Source organism: Podarcis muralis, chromosome 15 (genome assembly GCF_964188315.1).
Source record: "Podarcis muralis chromosome 15, rPodMur119.hap1.1, whole genome shotgun sequence".
NCBI classification, from domain to species: domain Eukaryota; kingdom Metazoa; phylum Chordata; class Lepidosauria; order Squamata; family Lacertidae; genus Podarcis; species Podarcis muralis.
In genome coordinates, this window is record NC_135669.1 from 13,176,652 (window position 1) to 13,198,671 (window position 22,020).

At 44.1% G+C, this 22,020-nt stretch overlaps 1 protein-coding gene across 1 annotated transcript; it reads left to right on the forward strand.

The window, feature by feature from the left end:
* The first annotated feature begins 1,786 nt into the window (after positions 1–1,786).
* On the forward strand, positions 1,787–21,534 carry DDX25 (DEAD-box helicase 25). Its single transcript, XM_077919520.1, has 13 exons — positions 1,787–2,152; positions 4,654–4,698; positions 5,431–5,491; positions 8,569–8,631; positions 9,037–9,172; positions 10,799–10,891; positions 12,290–12,392; positions 14,426–14,540; positions 16,480–16,657; positions 18,394–18,631; positions 19,850–20,012; positions 20,093–20,281; positions 21,241–21,534. The coding sequence occupies exons 1-13, from the start codon at positions 2,042–2,044 to the stop codon at positions 21,300–21,302; spliced, it is 1,557 nt and encodes a 518-aa protein (XP_077775646.1). The 5' UTR covers positions 1,787–2,041; the 3' UTR covers positions 21,303–21,534.
* Positions 21,535–22,020: the final 486 nt, after the last annotated feature.

Genomic DNA, 22,020 nt, shown 5'->3' on the forward strand with positions numbered 1-22,020 from the left:
ACAGGTGAAACTCGAAAAATTAGAATATCATGGAAAAGTTCGTTTATTTCAGTAATTCAACTTAAAAGGTGAAACTAATATATGAGATAGACTCATGACATGCAAAGCGAGATATGTCAAGCCTTTATTTGTTATAATTGTGATATTATGGCATACAGCTGATGAAAACCCCAAATTAACAATCTCAGAAAATTAGAATATTGTGAAAAGGTCCATAACAACTGTAATGGGTTCCTGAGCCTTTAAATGGTCTCTCAGCCTGGCTCAGTAGGAAGCACAATCATGGGGAAGGCTGCTGACCTGACAGTTGTGCAGAAAGCAATCATTGAGACCCTCCATAAGGAGGGAAAGCCTCAAAAGGTAATTGCAGAAGAAGTTGGATGTTCCCAAAGTGCTGTATCGAAGCACATTAATGGAAAGCTATGTGGAAGGGGAAAGTGTGGGAGAAAAAGGTCCACAAGCAGCAGGGATGACCGCAGCCTGGAGAGGATTGTCAGGAAAAGACCATTCAAACGTGTTGGGGACTTTCACAAGGAGTGGACTGAGGCTGGAGTTAGTACATCAAGAGCCACCACACACAGACGGATCCTGGAGATGGGCTTCAAATGTCACATTCCTCTTGTCAAGCCGCTCCTGAACAAGAAACAACGTCAGAAGCATCTTACCTGGGCTAAAGAAAAAAAAAAGAACTGGTTTGTTTCTCAGTGGTCCCAAGTCCTCTTTTCTGATGAGAGCAATTTTTGCAGCTCATTTGGAAACCAAGGACCCAGAGTCTGGAGGAAGAATGAGGAGGCACACAATGCCAGATGCTTGAAGTCCAGTGTGAAGTTTCCACAGTCTGTGTTGATTTGGGGAGCCATGTCATCAGCTGGTGTTGGTCCACTGTGCTTCATTAAGTCCAGGGTCAATGCAGCCATCTATCAGGAGATTTTGGAGCACTTCATGCTTCCTTCCGCAGACGAGCTTTATGGGGATGCTGATTTCATTTTCCAGCAGGACTTGGCACCTGCCCACACTGCCGAAAGTACCAAAACCTGGTTCAGTGCCCATGGGATTACCGTGCTTGATTGGCCAGCAAACTCGCCTGACCTGAACCCCATAGAGAATCTATGGGGCATTGCCAAGAGAAAGATGAGAGACATGAGACTGAGCAATGCAGAAGAGCTGAAGGCTGCTACTGAAGCATCCTGGTCTTCCATAACACCTCAGCAGTGCCACAGGCTGATAGCATCCATGCCACGCCGCATTGAGGCAGTAATTGATGCAAAAGGGGCCCAAACCAAGTACTGAGTACATGTGCATGCTTCTACTTCTCAGAGGTCCAATATTGCTCTATTTGCAGTCCTTGTTTTGCTGATTTCATTTAATATTCTAATTTTCTGAGATTGTTAATTTGGAGTTTTCATCAGCTGTACACCATGATCATCACAATTATAACAAATAAAGGCTTGACATATCTCGCTTTGCATGTCATGAGTCTATCTCATATATTAGTTTCACCTTTTAAGTTGAATTACTGAAATAAATGTTTTGTTTTTATCGCATTGTTAATATTCTGTTCGGAGCCGCTCACAAGTGGCTGGGGAAACCCAGCCAGATGGGCGTGGTATAAATAAATGATTCTTCATTATTATTTATTATTATTTATTATAAAAACACAAAAAATACATCCCACTGAAGCTCCATGGGGCGAGGAGGGAACCTACACAGGCAAGGAAGTGCGAATATGTCTTTAAAACACGTCTCTAACCAGATTAGAGAGCCCCGCCTCGGAGCAGAGATCAAACGGGCGCGCGGGCGTTCTAGAACGCCCGTGGGCACATCAAACGACCCCCTTCGAACGCCCGTTTCTCCTCCGCCTCCTCACTTTCCCTGTCTCCATGGCAACCCCGGCCCCGCCCCGCCGGGTATAAATATTTACCAGTTTCCACTCGCCCCCGCCCCTTTCCCTGCCTTCACGCGAGGCTCCCGCGTCTCAGGGCCTCGTGCTGCTGCGGCGACGCCTCGCGCGGCCGGCGCGTTGAGCTTGCCCGGCGGGTGGATGGACCAGTGGGCAGAACGGCGGCTGGGCGAGATGTGGCCGAGGCGGGGCAGCTTGGGGAAGGGGCAGGAAGCGAGTTCCCGCGGGGTCGCCGAATCTCTGCCTCAGAAAGTAAGGGAAGACGCCAGGGACTAGCGCCTTGAGTTCCTTTTAAGTTCTCTCTCTTAACAGCTTTTCTAACAGCGTCTTCGAGCCCTCCTTCTTCCCCCTCCGCTTTTTTTTGCGTGTTCTGACCCGCAGTACTTCCTTCCTTCCTCCTCCTCCTCTCTCACACATGCTTGCTGGAGATGGAAGCCAAAGCTGACCTCCAATTTTATATAGGGGATGGTTTTTGGCAGAGAATGGGCTCTCTGCACATGCTCGAAGGTCCCTTTCTAAAAATTATTTCCGCACAAGTTAAGGCTGTGCTTCCTGCTAGCTCCCACAAAGAGCTCTTGTTGCAGGGTCTCAATTTGCAGGTTTTTAGGGACAGGCGTAGCTGCCCTGTGTCATTAGCTTAGGTCATTTGCACACATACCTCAGTATTGTCTACACTGACTGGCAGCATGCTCCAGGGTTTCAGACAGGGGACATTCCTAGCTTTACCTGCTCTATCACTGAACTATGACCCTTCCAGTTTGAAGTTGTTGGCATTATATATCAGATGTCTCGTTTTGAACAATGACCTGGAAGAGCTTTTGTCCTAGAAGGCAGGATATAACCCATATATGTGTGTAAAAAAAAGGTAAAGGACCCCTGGACATTTAGCACCTAGCCCACCATCACTCTCCCCCCCACCCCAATGCATCAACTCAGTTATGTGACCCCTGAGCTAAGGAGATAAGTAACTCTACAACCTTTAGAAGACATCTGAAGGCAGCCCTGAATAGGGAAGTTCTTTAATATTTTATTAGGTTTTTATATGTGTCGAAAGCAGCCCAGAGTGGCTGGGGCAACCCAGCCAGGTGGGTGGGGTATAAATAATAAAAGTATTATTATTTATAATAATAGGACATCTCTATTTTCATCGGGGAAATGTTGGAGGATATGCAACCAGAAACCCAATGGAAGTCAGTAATTCTGCTGCTGTTTGTTTCCTAGCTACTGCTTGTTGTGTCTGAAGATTTTACTTGGCTGTGCTGATCAGTAGCTACTGACTAATCCAGGGTTAGGCAACCTAAGGGCCGTGGGCTGGATCCGGCCCAAATGCCTTCTCAATCCAGCCCACAGACGGTCCGGGAATCAGCGTGTTTTTACATGAGTAGAATGTGTCCTTACTTACTGGCGGGAAGGTAAATGGCGTTTCCGTGTGCTGCGCTGGCTCGCCAGATGCGGCTTCGTCACGCTGGCCACGTGACCCGGAAGTGTCTCCGGACAGCGCTGGCCCCTGGCCTATAGAGTGAGATGGGCGCACAACCCTAGAGTCTGTCAAGACTGCCCCGTACGGGCAGGGGTACCTTTACCTTACCTAGAATGTGTCCTTTTATTTAAAATGCATCTCTGGGTTATTTGTGGGGCACAGGAATTCGTTCATTTCCCCCCCAATATATAGTCTGGCCCCCCACATGGTCTGAGGGACAGTGGACCGGCCCCCTGCTGAAAAAGGTTCCTGACCCTGGACTAACCTATCATTTATTGCATTTATATCATACCTTTTCCTCCAAAGAGCTCAAGGTGATGTTTAAGGAAGCTTTTAAGGATTAATAAGTTATTGTATTTTAGTGTTCTGTTGGAAGCCGCCCAGAATGGCTGGGGAAACGCAGCCAGATGGGTGGGGTATAAATAATAAATTATTATTATTATTATTATTATTTTATTATATTACATGGTTTTCCTATTTTATTCTCGCAAAACCTCAGTAAGGTAGGATATAGACCAAGAGACAGTGGCTGCTCCGAGGTCCCACAGTGAGCTTCATGGCTGTGTGCTGATTTGAGCCCCGGTTACCGCCGGCACTTTGACTGCTGCATCATACTGGCTCCATGAAACTCCCACCCCTTATTCTCCTGGCCTAGCCTTTTATAATGCCTGTTTTGTCTGTTCTCCCCCCCCCCCCCACCTTACTGTACTTCTCTTTAAAAGATTTGCCCCAGTTTTTTATTCACATTATTTTATTTATATCCTGCCTTGTGGGGGGGGCAGTGATGGGAATTATTCGGCGGCACAATATATCAAATACAGTAGTACCTTCGTTCTTGAACTTAATCTGTTCAGGGAGTCCGTTCGACTCCCAAAACGGTTCGAAAACCAAGGCGCGGCTTCCGCTTGGCTGCAGGAGCTTCCTGAATTTAATCGGTAGCCGCGTTGGACGTTCGGCTTCCGAAAAAAGTTTGCAAACCAGAACACTCACTCCTGGGTTTGCGGCGTTTGGGAGCTGATTTGTTCGGGAGCCAAGCCGTTTGAGTCCAAGCTACCATTGTACATTCATAAAACATCATAGCTAAGGCAAACAAACACATTTCAGATTTGCTTGTTACCCCCCCCCCCCCCCGTTGCATTTGGGGGGCTCATTTCTTTCTCTTTCCCCTCTCCCCGCTCCTCTCTAATGTTTTAAATGGCACTGAAATGGCCTTTTAACATGTGATGAGTTTGCTGTAGTTTTTACTGTTTCTTTCAATCTTTTGCTTTGCGAGTCGCCCAGAGAAGTCCTCACGGAGGCCTGTGGAGATCATCCCCAGGTAAGTGTGCATTGCAGCCCCTCTGGCCCAGTCTTTTCTTTAGCTTGCCTCTAGTATCACAGACGCGGTTGTAGTATCATTGGGGCACGGGTGGCGCTGTGGTCTAAACCACAGAGTCTAGGACTTGCCGATCAGAAGGTCGGCGGTTCAAATCCCTGCGATGGGGTGAGCTCCCGTTGCTCGGTCGCTGCTCCTGCCAACCTAGCAGTTTGAAAGCACTTCAAAAGTGCAAGTAGATAAATAGGTACCGCTCCGGCGGGAAGGTAAATGGCATTTCCGTGCGCTGCTCTGGTTTGCCAGAAGCGGCTTAGTCATGCTGGCCACATGACCCGAAAGCTGTACGCCGGCTCCCTCGGCCAATAAAGCGAGATGAGCGCCGCAACCCCAGAGTCGGCCACGACTGGACCTAGTGGTCCTTTACTAAAATGTAAATTTAATTAATATTGTCTCTGCCGGCCCCTCTCTGTTGCCCAAGACCTTTCATTTCTCACATTCCTCCTACACCTCCTTAACTTTTCCCTTGTTGCCTTTCCCCCATTTCACTATTTCCTCCACAAGTTTCCTTTGCAATACTCCAAATTATTTTTTAAAAAGCCATATGTTGTCACCCACCCTTAATTTTTCTTGCGTGTGCCTTGCCTGGGTGTGTCACAGGTTGGCTGTGCTAGACCAAAGAGTCTCAAAAAGCTTGTGATCTGTTTGGCTCATGCTTGTAACCATTCCTTCTTCTAGATGAATAGATCGTTATCCTGCGGGAAAAATCTTGGGTGTTTTCCGCATCGCCCTGTTTCAGGTAAGGGGATCCTTGGGGGTGCTTTGCTTGCATGTTTATCGCAACAGGTTTGTTTTCTGATCTTACCTGCCCTGAATCTTTGGCCACAAATTTAAGTACGATGCTCCTGGTAGCATCTCTTGAAACATATCACATTGGAGGGAGTGTGGATGCGTTGCCTTAAAGTCAAAGAGCCTACCATCACTCATTGTAAGAGAAAGCAAGGTATGTTTCATGATACAGATTTTTAAGCACATTGTCCAGAATGTTATACAGTGGTACCTCGGGTTAAGAACTTAATTCGTTCTGGAGGTCCGTTCTTAACCTGAAACTGTTCTTAACCTGAGGTACCACTTTAGCTAATGGGGCCTCCCACTGCCGCCGCATGATTTCTGTTCTCAGCCTGAAGCAAAGTTCTTAACCCGAGGTACTATTTCTGGGTTAGTGGCGTCTGTAACCTGAAGCATCTGTAACCTGAGGTACCACTGTATGTTTATTTTCTATGTTCCGCTTTTCAGACATTTGTCTCCCAGAGCAGAGCACCTCAAAAAAGTGACATAGCTTGTCATCTGTTTTTTTAAAAATAGGACATGGCACACAAACGAAGGGAAGTTGAGGGCAAAGGTTGTGGGATGTAATGCAAGCAGTCAAGTACAACACTTCCTGTTTGCCTAGAGTGGACACAGACAGGGATTTTGATCCAGCCATTTGAACTTCCTGTTGCACATGGACTGGAGCATTACCAGGAATATACAGTCATACCTCGGGTTACAGAAGTTTCAGGTTGCGTTTTTTGGGGTTACGGACCCCCGAAACCCGGAAGTACCAAAACAGGTTACTTCCAGGTTTCGGCGGTCGCGCATGCGCAGAAGCGCTAAATCGTGCTTTGTGCATGCGCGGAAACGCCGAATCGCAACCTGCGCGTGTGCAGATGCACTGCTGCGGGTTGCGAGTGTGCATCCCGCACGGATCACGTTCGCAACTTGAGCGTCCACTACTCCAATCTGAACAAAGCCAGATTGGATTGCTTAAGTAAAGAGATTCAAATGAATCTACCAGCTAGCTTCCTGCTATATATTGGGGAATACACTCTGCTGCTGGCTCACAAGCGTGAGTTAGGAAGGATACTATTAAATCAATATTTCCTCTCCTAGTATCAACAGCATTCCCACAAAGGTAGATGGTGGAGACAATTTATTTCAAGGCCAGACCCAAGTGGTGAACCATAAGTAGGGATGGAGGAGGAGGAATTTGGTTTGGTTGGAATTTTAATGCAATTGTAGCTACTTTGCACTTCTCAAAGCAAATACGTGAAGCCAAAAACTGCTGTCCTTCAAAATGTGCACTTCTCCAGTTCTCCAGATGCAGTTCTCCAAGAGAATGTGGGCAAAAATGTTTATATTAGGGGAGAGTGCATGCAAATAAATATAGAATCATAGAACTGAAGAGTTGGAAGGGACCCTGAGGGTCATCTAGTCCAACCCCCTGCAATGCTGGGATCTCAACTAAAGCATCCATGTCAGATGGTCATCCAACCTCTGCTTAAAAACTTCCAATGAAAATAGTACAGTAGTGAAATAATGTGGAAGTGAAAATAATGCATAACTAGAGAAAAATGCACTAATGGGCTTTTGAATTTTCATTAGGACTTAAAAAATCGCAAGCTGATGCACTAATGCTGAGAAATGAGAAAAGGAGAGGATCTGAAATTGATAGAGCCATCCCTTACCTATAAGCAGGCATTTTGTGTCTCGTTCAGCCTAGCCTGACCTCCCCTTTGTGGTGATGGGGCTTGGGTAGCAGTTGGTGCCTCGAGTTCCTTTGACCAATAGGAAGGGCCAGATGGTCCTGTCTCCTTGCTTCTGTAACCCTAGGGCAATTGTTAGGTGGGGCAAAATGGTTCTTCATGGGAGGAAAGGAAGCTCCCTGCAGCTGCTCATTCTCTGCCCAGTAAATGGGACCAAAGGCAGAGGCTGCAGCATGCTTCACTTCAGCTCTGCATCTCTGCCGCAATGCAAAAGCATCCCCAAACTTCTCCCTCTCCCCCCCCCCCCCAGTGCTTTTTTCACAAAAATGAGAAATGTTTAGGGATACTCTCATTTTGACTCAAGAAAATTCATTTTATAGTTCAAATTGGGGGGAAATAAATACAGTAAATGGACAAAAGGCCACCACCAGGGGTAGCCACGGAACTGACGATTCACTGTGCTAGAGTAGAATCTAATTTTTAAAAATGTTTTAGTTCTGTTAGGTTCACAAAATGTTTAGAGGTATGTGTCCCCCTGCGTCCCCACAGAAAAAAGCTGTGTGTGTATGTATACATGTGTGTGTGTGTGTGTGTGTGTGTATACACACACACACACACAAACTGTAATTAAGTTTTCTGTTTTACGAATTAGACTATTCATTTATACAACCTTAAAATATCCATGACTTCCCTTCTTCTTTTTCCATGGTTAATTTTACATAGCATAAATACCTGCATATTTTACATAAACTAAACCATTCAGTATTCCATTATTATCAAAACTTCTATCAAAACTTATTTACACTGTTGAATTTATCTTAATACTGCCAACATTTTCAGGCATGCACAATTCCCCTCCCCATATATTCAATAAATATTTTCCAATCTTCTTTCAACAAATGTTCTTCTTGTTCTCTTATTCTATACCTTGGGTCCGCAAGCTGCGCATATCACATCAGTTTAAATTGCCATTCTTCTTTAGTTTAAGGTTACCAGATTTTTTTTAATGAATCTGGGGACACTTTTCAACTTCAGTAGGAATGATAGGATTTTGTATGGGGACTGATTTGTAAATCCGGGGACTGTCCCCAGGAAATGGGGACATCTGGTAACCTTACTTTAATTGGGACCTCGCTCATTTTCCATTTTGGGGCTAAGTAAACACAGGCCGCCCCCAAAGTTCTGATATGATGCACGTTGTCTGATAAGGCAAACTTTTAGCCAGCTAGATATCTGCACTTGTGACTTAGAATGTTTCTTCACTTTATTTTTTGCAAGGTGCTAGTTTGTGGTGCCTTTAATTAAAAACATGTAGGCCAATCGTCTTAACATTCTGAAAACTTTTTTAAAGAGAGCAGCGAAGGGAAGAGCGATGCAGATATGAAAAAGTTGGAGGACAATGATTGCGACCGAGGTAAGATGACAGGCAGCTGCCAGCTGTCTCCATTGTTAAAAATTGTGGTAGTAACCCTGAGCTTCTGGCTGCTTGTAGGGAGACACGATTGAGTATTCCTTCATACCAAAAATACCCCCCAATGTCTCACTGCCTATAGAAATCTTAATGTGTAAGGAAGAAGGCTAAGCTAGAGGCTTTCTTCCTGACATGCTAGCTCTCTGCCTGCAGGGATTTTTGTGAATGGAGGGGCTTTCAGTTGCATAAACCCTCTATGTCTCTCTTTAGTTTTTATTGTTTTCATATTAAATGTTGTCAGCTTTATGGGTTGCCTGTGTTAATCAATAAACTATACAGTATACTAAATGTATACTGCGTAAATTTAGTAAATAAATAACTGATGCCTTTTTTCTTCACGCAACACAGTACCTGCAGCAGAAACTTCTCTCTTAAACAAGCTGATTAGAAAATCTCTAGTGGAGTCCTACCATCACGTAGAGGTTTTACAGCGTGATCCCAGCTCACCACTGTTTTCCGTGAAAACCTTTGAGGAACTGCATTTGTGAGTATCTAGAATCAATTGACGTTTGCATTTTTTTCGTAAGTTTTGTTCATTCAGAGACTCCTCTTCTCCGGGCTGTGGGTCTACTCGAAATGGATAATTATATATCAGAAACTGAATCAGCCCATGCCCGCTCACCAGAAAGTGCTCATCCACCCTGTGGTCTGGTACTTATTATGGGTTTTGCATTTCCCAGAGCTCAGGTTCAGATCCTGCATTTCGCAAAAGCTTGTTTGGTTTACGAACCTAACGTGCTGCGTTTCAGTATGAGTCCATTGTCTTCTATTCCTATTGACCTTTCTGTTGGTTTCAGAGCGCCATTTGCTTCCATAGCACTTCTTATCCTTATAGCTCTGTTGACTTTTTCAGGATTTTAGCCTTGCTGAAATATTTAGGTGTGCTCTGGTCTGAGGCACAAGTCGTAGATTGTGGTTCAAGGACCCGACCTCCGCTTGGAGGAATAAAGACACGTGGACACAGTGTATAAGGTTAATGGGCAAGAAAAGGCCACAACTTTATTGATTACAGCAAATGAGAAGGTATTGGCTTAGGCATTGGACCACGGAAGATTTGACTCCACCGCCTGCAGAAGCTAGGGATTGACCTTCTGCTTGCATGTGCTGTACCACTGAGCTACAGAAAATACATTATTGAAGAATATTTTCTGATAACCAATACTTAAGTTAGACAAGGGAAAGTTTGAGAATGGTGGGTCTGAAAATTACACTCCAGATGATGGACTTTTGGGAGCTAGCTGACCTGACCGGAAGAGTCCGCGACCAGAAGGAGGAGGAGTACCAGGAGGAATGGATGAAATTCAAATACTATTTAGCTAAATATGCTAAGATAACTTAAATAGAAATACTTGCAAGTACCAGATTGGCTTAGGATTTAAATATGTGAAGTTATAGAATATTATGTTTAAAGCTAATATGAAAAGAAAGAAAGATGTTACTCGACTAAGTAAATTTTATGAGAAATTAGTTTTGGAAAACTGTTACAATGATATACATTGAAACTCAGCCAGGGGGATTCGAGGAAGTCACCTAATAATGTTAACAAAAGTGGAATTATTACAGTTAGGATTTATGTTTGTTTGTTTATGTTTGTTATAAATTTGGAAAACGAATAATTTTTTTTGGAAAAAAAGAAGAAAATTACACTTCTAATACTTAAGAAATGTTGGGATAAACCTGCAATATGCTGTTCTATGGGCCTCTCTTGCTGTTATTAATAAGCCACTTTTTGCATTAGCTGACTCCTTAGAAGGGGTTGATGGGAACGCAACATCTTTGTAGCAGGCTGTTATTCTGGTTTTCAGGGCTTTTCATTTTGCTACCGCCCAAATCTATTGGTTCAAGACCAAATCGTATTGTTTATCTTGACATCATTTTGTGTGAAAGTGAGCCTAGCGATTTACTAAGTGTTCCGCCATCTATCCAAATTTCTCAGTTATGGCAACTCTTGATGCTCTAAAATCATGACGGCTATTCCTTTTAAAGTCCACAGCAGTACATGGAGGTCAGGGGATCTTATTTACCAGACTGCTAGCATCCTCCAGTTTCACTCAGAAGTAGCTGAGCTGCTTACGGGTAAAACTGTTAACTTTTATTCTCATCTTAACAGGAAAGATGAACTCTTGCAAGGCATTTATGCCATGGGCTTTAACAGACCTTCCAAGATCCAAGAAACAGCACTTCCAATGATGTTAGCTGACCCGTGAGTTGGTTTCAAACAAATTGAAAGATATTCTTTGTGTTGCAGCCAGCATGGGACACACCTGTGCCAATTAGCCAGCGAACTGTTGAGCTAATTCATGTTAGATTTCTTGTAGACACTGGAGTTTCGTCTACTAGAATGGGTAACATAACTTCTGTCCCCAACTGACACACAGATTTAGGGGAGGGATATTTTCCCTCTGATTACTATTCTGTTGCCTAATAGTTTTTGCATCCCGTTATCAAATGAAAATCCGAATAAAGATACCTTTTCAGGCTGGTTATCAACCACCTTTGAAATCAGATTTTTTCGTTCTGGTTGATCTGTGCTTTAGAAGGTTGTCAATCACTGTTTTCTGTTCTTTTCAACCTCCTTATTCCCAGTTCATGTGCTTAAAAGACTCGTTCTCCCAATGAAACTTGAAGTATAAAATGTTATTAACACTCTGAAAAGCAAATCCCAAAGGTTTGCTAAACCACACTTCTATGTAAAACATTCTTCCCGCTATGCCTTTTGTGTGCCTCTCAAGTATCCTTTTTGTATCTGAAGGAGTGTGCATGCACACGAAAGCTCATACCAATAACAAACTTAGTTGGTCTCTAAGGTGTAGGGACACGGGTGGCACTGTGGGTTAAACCACAGAGCCTAGGACTTGCCGATCAAAAGGTCGGGAGTTCGAATCCCCACAATGGGGTGAGCTCCCATTGCTCAGTCCCTGCTCCTGCCAACCTAGCAGTTCGAAAGCATATCAAAGTGCAAGTAGATAAATAGGTACCATTCCGGTGGGAAGGTAAACGGCATTTCCATGCACTGCTCTGGTTCACCAGAAGCGGCTTAGTCATGCTGGCCACATGACCCTGAAGCTGTACGCCGGCTCCCTCGGCCAATAAAGCGAGATGAGCGCTGCAACCCCAGAGTCGGCCACGACTGGACCTAATGGTCAGGGGTCCCTTTACCTTTACCTTTAAGGTGCTACTGGAAGGAATTTTTTTATTTTGTTTTGACTACGGCAGACCAACATGGCTACCTACCTGTAACTTGTTTCAGTTACATATATCCTTCCTCATTATTATTTCCTTGAAGCAGGAACACTCCTTAGGACCCCCGGCTTATTAACTCTGTAGCCCAAAAGCTGGGATCCCCTCCAAACCTGCGCCAAAGTTTTGCAGCCATTTTATGACAAAAACGCCACATTTTGCTGCGCTCCCCCAAACTGAGTAATTGATACATTAACCTGGGGCTCGAAGTTAACACCCAAAATTCCAATGGTGTCTGAGTCTCTTCAAACCAGTGCCAAAGTTTGGTGATAGTTTTGCAGCACTCCACAAACTGAGAAGCCCAGACCATTGGAATATTGTTGTCTTTTTGCGTTAATCCCAACTTGATTCTCTGTTTCAGACCCCAAAATCTCATAGCACAAAGTCAGTCGGGGACAGGCAAAACAGCTGCTTTTGTTCTGGCTATGCTGAGCAGAGTGAACCCACAGGACAGATTTCCACAGGTAAAATAAACTCAACGATACAGCTGCCGGCTGCAGAGTCATCCTCAGTTCACTAACGCCAACAAGAAATCGAAATCTGTGCTATTAACCTGAGTAAGGGCTGCTTCCCTGGGGTTTGTGCCTTTTCCTTCTGGTCCGCTGCTTCCGTAGAATGGCTAAGCATTTTCAATGCTGAGAGTTTCCTAAAAACCTGGAAGCTGGCTGGCGGAAGCAAACTGCCGTAAAATTGATACACAGACTAATCTTGCAGAAGTGGAATTAAGCCTCAACATGGTAACAAAGTAATGTTGGCACCAGGGTGGTTTTTATTTAAATCAAATCAATCTAAATCACGATTTAAATCACAAGTCAGTAAAACTTGATTTAAATCACTGGCCAGTAAGATTTGATTTAAATCACTTTTTTTACAGAAAGACTCATTCTTCCTGGTATAATCTTAATATTTACAACCAGGTTTCATTTTTGGAATAAAAACTTTTCAGAGTAGTTTTTACAGTTATATCAAATATTACTGATTTGGTTATACTATTAGAAATACAGTGGTAGATAATTATGAAATTATTGTGAGGTTTAATAAGTTAACTGTTTATATTTGGGCAACTTTTCTGCTGTACTTTATTGGAAGGAGGAAAAAGAATCATTTCCTTAATAACAATTTCAACAATTTATTTAACTAAAACAATAACAATACAGTGGTACCTCGTGTTAAATTCTTAATTTGTTCCGGAGGTCCGTACTTAACCTGAAACTGTTCTTAACCTGAAGCACCACTTTAGCTAATGGGGCCTGCTGCCGCGCCGCCGGAGCACGAGTTCTGTTCTTATCCTGAAGCAAAGTTCTTAACCTGAAGCACTATTTCTGGGTTAGCAGAGTCTGTAACCTGAAGCGTATGTAACTTGAAGTGTATGTAACCCGAGGTACCACTGTAACATTATAGCATATATATCCATTTTATTTTAAAAATCCGATTTAATTTTAAAAATCCAATTTTTTGATATTTATTTTTTTGAAAAACCATTGATTTTTATCCACCCTGGTTGGCACAATCATCAAGCAACCATCCCACTGTGTTCACCCATGCTCGTAGCTGTGACATACTGCATAGGGAAGGGACATTTAACCAGGGTTTTTTTTTTAAAAAAAATCCCATGATTCATTTGTTTAAAATCACTTTTAACATTTGTGCTAATGCACTTAACACCCCCCCCCAAAAAAAACTAGTGCCATTGTGTGATTGCTTCAGCATTCAAAAGTACAAGACAAAAACTAACACGTTGATAAACTTGCACTGGATGGAACTTCTGTTTGCTCTAAAACACTTCTTTATGTGGGTGCTAAATTGAGCATATACTTCCATTTTTAAAAACAGGCAAAGAAGCCCAAACCCAGAGATAGATTAAAAAGAATATGCTAAAATGAAGCCAGCCATACAGCGTTACGGTGGAGGTTTGGGAAGGTAAAGGAACATGGTCAAAACTGTAGCTTATTTAAAAAGACTAGTACTGAGGCGATCAACATCTGTTGGCGATTGCACTTATTCTCCCTTTTAAAATAAAAACAAGATTTTCTGCAGTTTGAGAAAAGATAGGAGGAGCTTAAGGGAAACAGGAGAGCAGTGCTTTCAGGACTGTGTTGTGTAGATGCCCCATAAAAAGTAAATGAACAAATTGTATCTATTCCACATCTTTTCAGTGCCAGATAAACGCTTCTCTTTCTCCGCAGGCTGTAAGGTGATGTTGTTAGGTAGCTAGTGTACTGCCAAAACCTTCCTGGGGCTGTTACGGGCGTTGTTTGGTTCTGTTTTTATGCTGCAATGTATTCATATTTATGTTTTAAATATTCTGCAAGTCTGCTGGAGACTCTTTAGTGAGCAAGGGAAGAAGATGTCTAATAAATAACAGTAATAGCCTAATGCTAAAGTGAAAAGGAAACATGGCCTGCGTGTCCTGTTGGGGAAACACTGCACCATTGCTGAAGGCTAAACTGACCTCCATCTTTCTGTTTCCTTCTACCTCTGTTGCCTCCTCCCAAAGTGTCTCTGCTTGTCTCCCACCTTCGAGCTGGCATTGCAGACGGGGCGAGTGATTGAGAAGATGGGAAAGTTTTGCGTCAACATAAAGGTTGCGTTTGCCATTCGAGGGAACAGACGTAAGGCTCTCTCTTGATGCGTTTTTTCCTGCCTACGTTTGTCTTGCTGCCTAACACTTTTGTCGGAAGTGCTTTTGTTATAAAATCCAGATGTTACAAAGAACCACCGAACCACCCCCAAAGCTGTTGGTGCCATGAAATGCATACTAAATCCTGCATGCCTTTCGTAGATTAGATTTGGTGGCAGCTTCCATCTTTGGTAGCAGTCCTTTGTCATTAGGTGAATGAAATATACTCGGAGTCGAGTGTGGGATTTCATGCTCTTTATTTAGCTCATAGTAGCGAGGAATAGAAGTTTACCCAAACTGTCTGATTTATAGACATTATTTACACAATGGGCCCCACGTGATTGGCTAATTCCGGGATTCTCCTGTAGGCCAATCAGGTTGCGTATTCACTTCCACCTGGAGCTGGATTGGGTGGCTCCTGCGGACCAATCAGACTGCTGCATTCTGGATCCTATTGTTCTAGGACCAATCAGACTGCTGCATTCTGAATCCTATTGTTCTAGGACCAACCAGACTGCTGTATTTTGGATCCTATTCAACTCAGTACATAACAGTGAACTAAGTATCCACCTTTTAAATTTGCTTCCTCCGTTAAAAAAAAAAGATTTCTCACTTACCAAGATGTTTATGCCATGAAATAGCTCCCCCCCTCCAACCACCACTCTAGAATTGAGTGTAAACCAGGGTAGCCAGTGTTGTTGCCTGCAGGTGTTGTTTGGGCTGTAGCACCCATCAGCCTCATGGATCGCAGCCATTGTAGCAGATGATGGAAGTTGAAGCCCCAACAACTTTTGGATGGCATTCTGCTGGTTATCCCTTGTCTTGGCTGCTGTGTCCGGACTCAACGGCGTGCTTCCTTCTTGCCCCTCCCTAATTTTTTAAACCTGGTTTCTCTGCTCCTATGGCGAGCTTTTCTTGGAAGAGTGTATTCCAGCTGGGCCAGTCAACAGGGCATATGTTTACAGTTTGCATGCACTGCTTAAGTGGGACACGTATGGCACTGTGATCTAAACCACTGAGCCTCTTGGGCTTGTCGGTGGTTCAAATTCCCACAATGGGGTGAGCTCCCGTTGCTCTGTCCCAGCTCCTGCCAACCTAGCAGTTCGAAAGCATGCCAGTGCAAGCAGATAAATAGGTACCACTGTGGCAGGAAGGTAAACAGTGTTTCCATGCGCTCTGATTTCCGTCACGGTGTTCCGTTGTGCCAGAAGTGGTTTAGTCCTGCTGGCCACATGACCCGGAAAGCTGTCTGTGGACAAACACCAGCTCCTTCGGCCTGAAAACAAGATGAGCACCACAACCCCACAGTCGCCTTTGGCTGGACTTAACCATCCAGGGCTCCTTTACCTTTTACTGCTTAAGTAAAGTGGAGAAAGAACTGCAGGAGATATATCTCCATGTTTCTTCTTGGCACTTGGTTTTCTGCAAAATGATGGAGATCCTTTAAGCCAGGAATGGGCAGGGGGGACACCTGTAGCCTTCCAGGTCTTGTCAGACTCCAACTCCCGTCAGCCCCAGCTAGCATCCAGGAGGACAGTACTAGTAGTTGGACAGCCCCTTCTCTGATTTAAGCCTCAGGCCAAGCTTGTGCAATTGCAGTAAGCATCTGAACATCAGTTTTATATATTTAGCCCTGGCTCTTGTGCTTATTGTTATTGTAAGTGTGTCGAAGAGCCGGGAGTGTATCTTGCATCCTTGCACCGGACACAACGTCCACATACACTGTTTACCTGTGCACTTGTGTCCCCCCCTCCATTGCATGTGGTTAACAAGCTGCAGGTTTGGGGGCCAAGGCTAGCACCGTGATAACAAGAAGGGGGAGAAACAGCAGCTGTTACTCTCCAAAAATTAATTGCAATAACCCCAAATCTTTTTAGTTTAGCAAATGTGCCCTGGCTGACATAGCAAAAGTAACTCAATCTCTCTCCCAGTTCCAAGAGGGACTGTAGTGGAAGAACAGATAGTAATTGGAACCCCAGGAACTCTGCTAGATTGGTGTTTCAAGCTAAACCTTTTGAATCCAAAGAAGATCAAAGTATGTGTGCTGGATGAAGCAGATGTCATGATCGACAAACAGAATTACTCAGACCAGAGTGTCCGAATTCAGAGGTAAGACAGATGTTGGAGAAGTAACTTACTTCTTGGTGAAAGTCCTGCATGTAGAACTTTTCTAGACCTGCTCATCCCTGTTGGAGCATCTGGGAAGGTTTCTAACCACTTTATTTGTATTGATAGAACTTGCTTTTCCACTAATTTATTATTACTTTGGAGAAGGCATGCCCTATTGAAGACTTGTCTGTGCCGAAAGCGGCTTCAGATGTAGACCTAAGGGCTTTTGTGCGGTCATATTGCTGCCATGTAGAAACAATAGCATTCTCGCCTTTCTTCTTGTACGTGTAGAAGATTAACAGCCTAAGTTCCCCACGTGGGTTACAACAATTTAAAAATACAATATTAAAAACAGTTTAAAACCAATTACTGCCACAAGAATAGGATGGGACCTTAAAATATTTACCTCAGGTGTCAAAAAGGCCAGGGTAAAGAGGTGCTTCTTCAGTATATGATGGAAGCTGTACAATGCCACCATTGCACAAATCAGTCCCATCATTTGATCCTCATGTCCCTAGACTGGCTCCCTGTCTGCTCAACACAAGCTCCTTGTCCCTGACTTGAGAGCCTCACAAGGCTCCCTGCCTCCCTTTCTGCTTTTATATCCTGATAATGTTCCTTAACGCGTCCTCTGCTTATCCAACTCCTCTCTCAAAGCCTTTGCCCTTTCTCAAGCCTTCTGGTGTCCCTCCTTTCCTGCCCCTAGTGTCCTAGGATGCCTCTCAACAAACCCTAAGCATTTGCAACTGAAACAGTCACCTCTGCCCTTCCTCTGTTCTTCCCCCGTGCTGTAAGCTCCTGGGCAGATGGCTTTCCCCTTGTGCCTGCAAAGCTCCATGTACCTGGACATTTAAGAAGGAAAAACCCCACTGTGATTTGGCTTTTATAATTGGTCTGTTAGCAGGATGGAAGACGCATAGGCAGGCAGTCTTTTTCCAGGTTCATGGAAGTGCCTGAGAGGTTCGATCAAGACCTTATTAATTGTAAATACTTCTATCTAGGAACGGAGTCTGTGGAATATGGTGCCAGGGGAGAAATTTGAGGGAGGCAGACGGGCAAAGACAACCTCAGAGCCTGCCCCCTTCCCCTCCTCCCAAGTCCCAAGAAATTCGTATCACTGCCCTCTTAGAAGAAACATCTTTCAGTGGGGCTGGTGCTTTGGTTTTGTGTTTATGTGGATCTGGCCTGTATCTTACATATGTTTTATATATATATAGAAATAGCTGATTTGAATTCTCTAGTTGAAAACTGAGAGGTAAACCTACTTATTAGGAATGAGTAGAAATACACTGCAAAGTCTCCCTTCTTACCTGGTAACAAGTGAGAACGAAGAGGGTTAGATGCTGCCTTCTACCAAGGCAGGCAGTTGGTCATGAAGCTCAGCTGACTAAGCTGTGGGCCTCAAGGCTTTCAGGCAGGAGTCTTTCCCAACCCTTCCTGAAGTTTGAACCTCGTATCTTCTGCATGCAAAGCACAGGCTGCATCGCTAGGCCGCAGCTGCTCCCCAGTGAGTTCAGTTCTAACAGGTAGGCAATCTTTGGCCTGCCTGATGTTTGCCAAACTCCCATCATCCCTGCCCAATGGCCATGCATACTGGGGCTGATGGGAGCTGTAGTTTGGCAACACCTGGAGGGTCCAAGGTCCCCAAACCTGATACATAAAGAGGCAAAAGATTCATGGCCATGATTTCTCTTGAGAATGAAATGCAGGCTGCTTTTTGTTTTCCTTCCTTCCAGAGCTTTAGACCCCGGTTGTCAGATGCTTCTCTTTTCCGCCACCTTTGAAGACCCTGTGCTGCTGTTTGCCCAGCGCATCGTCCCCGAACCCAATGTTATTAAGCTCCGCCGAGAGGAGCTGACCCTGAACAATATCAGGCAGTACTACTTTGAGTGTGAGAACAAGGAGGACAAATACAAAGCCCTGTGCAATATCTATGGCAGCATCACAGTCGGCCAAGCGATCATCTTTTGTCAGGTAAGGTGCCCTTGAAACATTGAGGTAACCTGGGGCCCCAGAAAACGTCCGGAGAGTATATTTGGGGTGGGGAGGAGTGGTGGGCCCATGGGCTTGGGATGAAGATTTGCTGACTTCCAACCCAGTCTTACTAGTCAGATACTGTCTTACTAGTCAGTTACAGGTGGTGATCCTTTTGCGCAGGGGTTCGTTCCTGGACCCTGCACCCATCAACACAGCACATGTCAGCCAGTCCCGTCCCGCCCTCTTTCAGGTCCAAAAGGACTGCGTCGGCAGCCACGCTTCAATTGGACTAGTGCAAAACGGTCGCCACCTATACTTTGGGGGGTCCAGAGTGGGAGGGTAAATGACTCAGGACTGCAATACGTCACAGACTGCCTCTTTCCATATGAACCTACCTGGACCCTGAGATCATCTTCTGAGGCCCTCCGTGTACCGCCACCTCAAAAGGGCCAGAGGGTGGCAACACGAGAACGGGCCTTCTCTGCAGTGGCTCCTTGTCTGTGGAATGCTCTCCCCAGAAAAATTCTCCTGGTGCCTTCGTTATACACTTTTAGGCACCAGGAAAAAGCATTCCCTTTTAAGCAGGCCTTTGGTTGATCTGATTTACATCCTATGCCCTTTTAAAATGTGTTTTTTTTTTGTGGGGGACTATTGGGTTTTTATTATGTATTTTGTGGTTTTGTATCTTATATCTTTATTTTATCTATCATCTATCTATCTATCTATCTATCTATCTATCTATCTATCTCTTTATATATTTATCTTAATTTTATTCTGTGAACCGCCCTGAGACCCCCGCGTATAGGACGGTATATAAATTCAATTAATAATAATACAGTGGTATCTTGGTTTAAGAACAGCTTAGTTTATGAACAACTTAAATTAAGAACGCTGCAAACCCGGAAGTAGGCATTTTGATTTGTGAACTTTGCCTTGGAAGCAGAACATGTTTCGCTTCCTGTTGAGTGTGTTGCATTTGTAAATTGAGTCTCCCGCTGCTGTGGGAAAGCACGCCTTAGTTTAAGAATGCTTTGATTTAAGAACAGACTTCTGCAATGGATTAAGTTCATAAACCAAGGTACCACTGTAATAATAAATATAAATGGCTCAAGGCTAAATTCCTAAAAGCTGGACCTGCCAGAACAGAAATGTTGGTGTCATTGCAGGGAAGGCCATGACCTTGTGTGTCTCTTTTTTCCTGTGTTCCTTTGGCAGACTCGTAAAAATGCCAAATGGCTTCACTGGGCTCTGTCGAACGATGGGCACCAAGTATCCCTGTTGAGTGGGGAGCTCTCTGTCGAAGAGCGTGCAGACGTGATCCAGAAGTTTCGCGATGGGAAAGATAAAGTCCTCATCACAACCAATGTCTGCGCCAGAGGTAATGACTTGGACAAGCAAAAGCAAGGTGGATACTTGCTCCTTCAGCAGGAAGTGACCTTGTTTTGTGTCGCCTCGTAGGCATCGACGTGAAGCAGGTCACGATCGTTGTCAACTTTAGCCTGCCTACGACGACGCCCTGGCTGCCTGACTACGAGACCTACCTGCACCGCATAGGCCGAGCAGGTCGCTTTGGAAAGAAGGGTCTGGCGTTCAATATGGTCGAAAGCCATAATCTACCACTTGTCTATGCAATTCAAGACCACTTCAGTGAGCATGATATTTTCATGTGACTTAATAGTGCAGAAAGTTAGACATCGGGTTAGGGTAATCGGGGTTTGAATCTCTGCTCAGAAACATGCTCACTGGCTTTTAGCCTCTGAATTAGCTATAATTGGGAATTAAAAAGGTTGCACAGCAGTGGAAAAGAGAGAGAGAGGCTGAATTATAGTTGGGCATTTTTCCTGCCAGAAATGACTTGGTCTATTGCCTAGACAAATAACAGCATTTTAAAATAATTAAACTTTCAACATAGCAGCAGAACTACATTTTTAACCATTTGATACATACCCGAATTAACTAGACCAAATTCTTTATTGCATGCATCACATGCCTTTTCTTCAGGATGGTTAAGGTAGTTATTCATTTTTATTTATTCAAAAGCATTTATAAACTAATAATTAAAAAAAACTTTCAGCAGTGTACAATGTAATAATAATTCAGTATTATTAAAACAAAAAAACATCCTGGAATCAATAACAGGGTACCATACATGGCTGTCCCCTTTTTGCACACAACAACCTTGAGAGAGGCAGGAAAGATCACGAGATGGTGTCTGGCATGCTTCGCTTTGGTTAGGAGGCAGGCTCACGTTGCTTCATAGCTGCTTGGTGGGTCTGAAATGTCCTGGTCCAACACCCTAACCTAATGACTCCTCAAGTTGGCTAATTTCATGGGTTGAGAATATTAGGAGAAAATTCTGCCGAGTTGCCCTTTTCTTTCCATGCCATCTATTTTCTCAGACAAAGGTTGCCTTTAAAAATGTTGTCCCAGCCGTATCACAAGCATCTGTTGATCTCTCCGTCCACCGTGTGGGATTATTGTGACTCAGAGAGCAGAACAGGCCCAGAGTATTAGTCGCCCTCCCTGTGACCAGTGGCTTGTGAAGGGCTGAGTCCTTCTTTCTGCAATGGGATCCTCCTCCTAGCAAAAATGTCTTTCCTTTTCAGAGACTACCATCAAGTGCCTCGATCCAGAGGATATGGAAGCACTGGAAAAAATAGACGACTGAATTCTTCTACGGCTTGAAGGGGAAATGGTGGCTTTCCAGAATACGGCTGGGCTCAATCTCCCAATTTTCCCTAGCCTGCATCGAAAGGAGCAAGGGATGGTGGGAGTTGGAGTCGAGCACGTTTGGAGGGCCTCAGGTTACCCATCCTAGAGAGTTCTGTAATGTTAAACCACTTTTCAGACGATGCTGATATTTTGTCAGAATAATAATAATAATTAAAAAACAAAACTCATTACTTGCCCTTGGGTTTCTTTTGCTTGCACCAACTATTAAGACACATCAGATGTCTTGTGTGTTTGGAAGAGCTATCCCTGAGTGCCTTTAATACTGCCTCCAGGCCACGTATGTGCCCTTTGGCGCTGCTATAGATATGAACTGCTGTGATTTGTGATCTCCCTTGAGAGAAATGGGCTCTCTCTTAGGGATACAGCCTGCACGTGATATAATTCCATCCCCTGGTTCAGTCTGTAGCTCTCGTAATGTCAAGTGCTCAGATCTTTGCGTGTAATAAAATGGGACTCCTTGAGTGCTTCCCAATATGCAATATTAATTGGTGTCAGCGGAGGTAAATTTAAAGATTAATGAAGTGAATAGACCTCCACATTTCAGTAAAAGCGGAATGAGCAAGTTTATTATTACTGGTGATTAAGCTACCAGCCTCTAGATGTCAGTGGCTCCTTTCACTTAATTTTGTGCCCTAGGCAAATCAGTTTTGACT